This window comes from Stegastes partitus, unplaced genomic scaffold, assembly GCF_000690725.1.
Source record: "Stegastes partitus isolate 25-593 unplaced genomic scaffold, Stegastes_partitus-1.0.2 Scaffold546, whole genome shotgun sequence".
Taxonomy (NCBI): Eukaryota; Metazoa; Chordata; class Actinopteri; family Pomacentridae; genus Stegastes; species Stegastes partitus.
The window spans coordinates 273,955-279,747 of NW_007578277.1; the positions used below are offsets into that span (position 1 = coordinate 273,955).

Consider the following 5,793-nt stretch of genomic DNA (forward strand, 5'->3'; position numbering starts at 1 on the left):
TTTTTTAGTGCAGCTGAAACAAGAAGTGGCTCAGCGGTGTTTGTCTTCTGAAAGCAACTCACATTTGTTCTATTTCATCTTCTTAGTGCCTTAAAGCATCTGAACTAACCTGATAGAGGTATCAGGAGCCTTATTGATTCCACCACTTTGCTGTCTTCAAGTTTGAACATAAAAGTCTTTGTCATCTTTGCATTTTTTCAAAACATGCAGCAGTGTTTCAATATATGGAAAGCCTCTATTCAAGAGCTGCATCAAGAAGCATCACTAAATGTTTACCTCCCAGGACCTGCTGTCAGCTAAAGGGCTTTAAATATATTTGCTTTTCCTATTACACGACACCTGAAATCATCTTAAAAGGGAGGGAACAGCGCCTGCTGAGTCTCGCACTGTGTTTGGTGAAGCCACAGCAGATGCGCGCGCTAAAGAGTCAGGTCAGAGTTTCGCTCCCACAGATAAAAACAGAGGAGGGGGCGTCACTGCTCATGCAGTCAGCCTTGATTGGATTGTGGATACATCACATAATCCGTGTAAAAAGTGGGGCAAGTCCACGCCTGCTCCAAGTCAAGGCAGAGGATACGCGCGTTTGGAGAGCGCGCAAGTTTTGCCACCACAAGTTTGGAGAGGAGACGCCGGCTGGAGAGCGCACGGTCTGTGCGCTTCTGTTCCAACCTCACCGAGGCGATTTTTTAAAAAAGGATCTGAAGATGAACCACACTGGCGTGCTGTGCAAAAATAACCAGACATACAACTTTACTGATCAGTCATGTCAGAACTCAACTGCACCGCCTTACAGCCACATCGACATCACCACTTTCATGCACATTTTCCCTTCGATTTATGGCATCCTGTGCTCGGTTGGAGTTATAGCCAACGGGCTGGTGATCTACGCGGTGGCAGCGTGCAAGAAGAAGATGGTCTCGGACATCTACGTGCTCAACTTGGCGATTGCAGACATGCTCTTCCTGCTTGTGATGCCCTTCAACATCCACCAGCTGGTCAGGGACAGACAGTGGGTTTTCGGAAACTTCATGTGTAAGGCGGTAGTGGTGGTGGATGTGAGCAACCAGTTTACCACAGTGGGAATAGTTACTGTGTTGTGCATTGACCGGTAAGTCTTAAATCAATTCATTCCACAGATGTGCTGTCAATTCTTGGAAATAGTTGAACGCTTTTAGTGTTTCAGTTAACAAAATGTGCACATAGGTTAACAGAAATCCTAAAAGAACTTCGTTAAAAGTGCAGATTTTTCCCTGTTACCTCTTTCATTTTTAATCTATTTTTGCAACTTTAATCACAGATGTTTGAGTTTACAAACAGAAATCCATAAATGCCCAGCCTCACTGCTTGTACAATAAAGTTGCCACCCTTTTAAAGCAGCTAATCCCAATCACAAATCCCTCTCCATCTGAAAATGTAGCACTTGAGTGGGTTAATCATCTCTTTAACAGTCCATGAAGACACACTGTTCCCTTGCATAAATGCTACACGTGTGGTGTTTATGATCTGAATGCATTCAAGACAATTAAATGAGTCCTTATGCCACATGTTGAACTGATAAACATCTCCATTTGAAGGTAATATCTGGACCAGGAGGGCCGTAATGTCACACATCTGTGCTGTAAAGCACATCATATATTTCTATAGGATCATTAGACCTGCTGGTTGCAGAACTAAATGTTCAGAAAATGATCCTTTAGAAGCCCCATAACAGCCAGCAGTGGTCTTGTTACTTTCATTTAGTCAGTTATGGTATTTGGCCTTGAAAATTTATCAATCATCTCAGTTCAAGTTTCTTTTTTTGCAGCAAATACTAAAAAAAACCCAGCTCTTTGAAAAACTCAAAGCAAGTAATTGTGGGCTGCAAACTGATGTCGAAAGGAGATAAAACTAAGAGACTAATGCCTAACAAACAAAGAACCCAAAGTCTCACAATAAAAGGTTTGAAAAGCACAAAAAGGTAAATAGTTTGTGTGACAAACACCTTTCACTGGGCTGAATACATGTGTTATTTGCCGCCTTAATTAAATCAAACTGTTGTGATTAGAGTTTTCCATTTAACAGCTCCAATGATTCTTGTCACCCCTGAGTCCTATAAAATCCAAATCGCATTTCTTTCTAATTATTTGTTTAGGAGCACAGAATGTAGTCACGGCGATAAAGTTAATTTCTAACATCATTGTTGCCAAATTCTACTTATTAAAAAAACATATATCTGCTCGCTAATTCCATGTATTTTCTCCTAATCTGTCTTTAGGGACATCACAACCTGAAGCTAGTGTGGGTTTTTTTTTGTTTTTTTTCTCTGGTGGTGCCAACAAAGACACGGTTGTAATCAAAAAGTTATTTCTGCTTCCACCGGTTAATCTCAGTTGCTGGAGAATTTCATTTCACAGGAGTTTTGCGGATATCAACGCGATCTTGTTTCCAAGTCGCAGCGGAGCTAAATACAAAAGGAAAAACATTTGCTGAAGAGAAACTTGAAACATGCCAGCGTCTACCAGTACACGCTGTAGAGTGTGTTTTATTTTAGAGAGTCTAGACTGCTGGAATAAACATCTAGAAACAGATGCTCTCTGTGGCTGTAACATGGTGTTCGTCTACATCCTTAAATCAGACAGTTCATCCCTCTGTGGTGTAAAAAAAAACAGAGTATAAAATATTTGTTGTTGCGACAGACTGAGGTTTAGGTTTGTCGTCGTATCAATATTTAACTGAAGCTAGAGGCCTGACTCTGTATCTACACACACTGGTTACTAATAGAAGACGCACTAATAATATATTTTTCTTGCTTCAGATGAGAACAGCAAGTCTTGTTCTTGACGGTCTTAACGCTCAACTGTTGATAGAAACGGATAATTGCAATTTTGCAGGAAGTCCAGGAGAAAATTGCGAGGATGCGGGCGCGTTCACGCCCCTTAAATGTCACCAGACAGGTCGGGAACAAACAGAGTAACATAAAACAGCGACTGGAAATATGTAATTTGCTCTACTTAAATGGCACTTGGGGGGTAAGCGGTGACAGAGTGATTATTTTTTTTTCCCAGCTCCTCAAACTGAAGCACAATTAAAAGCAAAAAATCCGAAGGGAAATGTGTTTATATTCTTCTGCTAAGTCACCCTGACCAAATTATACTAATTTGTCAGTGCATCCATCACTTTACCGAGCACGTAATATATTGAGAGCGTATCTCTGACATGGCGCTTGGTTTCATCATCCTCTTCTCGCCTGATTTGATTCTGAGCTTGTCTGGGATGAAAATGACCTCTTAAAGCAAAACTAAAACAAATTTTATGACATGCACTTCTGCAAAGTTGCTTTCATTGTTTGCGTCTTTTTAAAAAGTGAATTCTTCTTCTTAGGTACATCGCAATCGTCCACCCGAGCTCGGAGAAGAGGACCGTGCAGTGGACCATCATCATCAACCTGCTGGTGTGGCTGGGCAGCTTGCTTCTCACCGTGCCGGTCATGATATACGCCAAGGTGGTCCGCAGGCAGCACTTGGAGATTTGCATGATGTACCTGGACGGGCCTGAAGACATGTACTGGTACACTCTCTACCAATCCATCCTGGGCTTCATCATCCCCCTCATCATCATCAGCACCTTCTACTCGCTGACCCTCTACCACGTCTTCAGCTCCATCCGCCGGGTCAAACGGAAGCAGTCGGTGTGGGCCAAAAGAGCCACCAAGATGGTCCTGATGGTCATCGCCCTGTTCCTGATCTGCTGGTCGCCGTACCACGTCATCCAGGTCATCAACCTGAGCAACAACACGCCCACCATCACCTTCATCTACGCCTACAACATCAGCATCTGCCTCAGCTACTCCCACAGCTGCATCAACCCGCTCATGTTGCTCATCTTCGCCCAGAACTACCGCGAGCGTCTGTGCCGCCGGAACGCGCTGCACAGCTCCCAGCACTCGTCCAAGGTCACGGTGGTCAAAACGGACGGTTCCAGTACGACGAACGACCCCAACTATCGCTGCACCGTCATCTAATCGGAAGTTACAGACACAAGTTAATGGAAGTAGCTCGAACGAATGGTGACGCCTGTGAAGTGATTTTTTCCATTTTTTAAAATATAAATAGGTTTGAAAAACATTGATACCACGTAAAAAAAAAGACCCTGAAACATGAGCTCCACTACTGAAAAAAAAACAACCAAATAAAATGCAGGTCATGTGATTCGTTTGTCTTTGGGACTTGGAGCTTTCATTAACCTTTATCAAACATCGGCTACACCCAGCGTCACGCTGCTCTGCGACAACACCGAAGTGCAGCTTGTGAGATCTATCAGAGGCAAACATTTGAGGGCGTGAAATGTTGTGATGCCTTCGCTATAGGTGGGAGTGAGAGCGTTTGCCAGCTTCCACAGGGCTCATGGTGAAGCTTAATTCCACTGCGTGAGTTGTTTGATGGATTATTTAGACTGAACAGATGAACTGCACCGAGACAACTTTCTAAAAATGACCATTTTATACAGGGGTGTATGATTTGCAGTTGCTTTAATAATGCATAAGTTACTCCATAGACCAGCTATGAGCAGTTGCATTTATCCATTTTTGTAATAAAGCAGTTATAAATGCTTGTAGTCCTTTATAGTTTCCCACTTTGAGTTGTTACAGTTAATTAATTAAAGGGTTGCATTTGTGGGTGAAAACCAGGCAGTGGTAGTTTTCACACTCTGACAACCCAAATTTAATTATTTTTTAAATCATTGTATAAAGCACGAGTGAACCACGTATCACCCATGGCCACAAACGGTAAACCTTTGTGCCGTATGATTGTGATATGACAAGCAAATGTAATTTTTTACAGCATTTTCACGGTCGTCAGACATCAGAGAAACCGCACAGTTGTTTGTTTTTCTTGGATTAGTAATTCTCAGTCGGCATGTTTAAAGTCTGTTAACATAATTGCAGATGGCTGACTGCTGTACAGAGCGCTGTATCTCACGAGTGTTCCCTAACGACTGGCGTGCAGCTAATAACGGATGCGAACAGTTAGCACACAGTTTTGATGAAATGTGTTTGTCGTAAATGTCGTATTTAAAGAGAGTTTTCGTCTATTGCGGATTCCAAGTGTGAGTTGTTTTTTTTTTTTTTTTGCTGTTCCTGGACTCTGCAAAAACAACCAACGCCTCAAAATGGTGGAAAATGCAACACATGTGACATTGATAGAAAAATAAATAAATAAACGTCCCACCACAATGAATCTTTCAGAATATCAAGGCAGGCCTGCCGTGGTTACAGTTTTTATGGGCGGCTTCCAGAATGTTATTCATCAGGCATTCAGGGCTTCGTTTCTTCTTATTTATCCCCGTCCTTAAGCCTGCTGAGCTGCTATAACCATAATTGAGCTACACGCCTCGCCACCGCTGTCCTGTTATCAGCCGGAGGTCAACGGAAAGAGAGCTTCTAAAAAAAAAAAAAACTTTTTTTTTTACTGTGCAGGATATTTGGTGAAACTATTTAATGATGTCGATGCTATATATTGATTTATGGGGTGACGACTGTCCTAATTTGAGATGTTCTTTTTGTTGTGTACATTTATTATCTCAGTCAGATTGTGGCTGTAAAGTGTATTTTTGTGATAAGGATTTTTTTTTTTAAGAAGCTCAAAGGACACATGCAGTGATATTGTGGGACAAACACAGCATGATGGAGGTAATTTTCTCACATCAGTGTTATTTGCCTGATTGTACTGTATGTGTGCATAATGGAAAAAATGACAGGAAATGTACAAGAAAGTCTGCGTTATTGAAATGTTTATGGTGACAAAGAGGAGTCAG

The 5,793-nt window shown here is 42.0% G+C and overlaps 1 protein-coding gene across 1 annotated transcript; it reads left to right on the forward strand.

Annotated features, from left to right (window-relative positions):
- The first annotated feature begins 680 nt into the window (after positions 1-680).
- mchr2b (melanin concentrating hormone receptor 2b) lies at positions 681-5,133 on the forward strand. Its single transcript, XM_008288200.1, has 2 exons — positions 681-1,108; positions 3,361-5,133. Exons 1-2 carry the CDS (start codon positions 705-707, stop codon positions 3,998-4,000), a joined length of 1,044 nt encoding a protein of 347 aa, XP_008286422.1. The 5' UTR covers positions 681-704; the 3' UTR covers positions 4,001-5,133.
- The last annotated feature ends 660 nt before the right edge of the window (positions 5,134-5,793 follow it).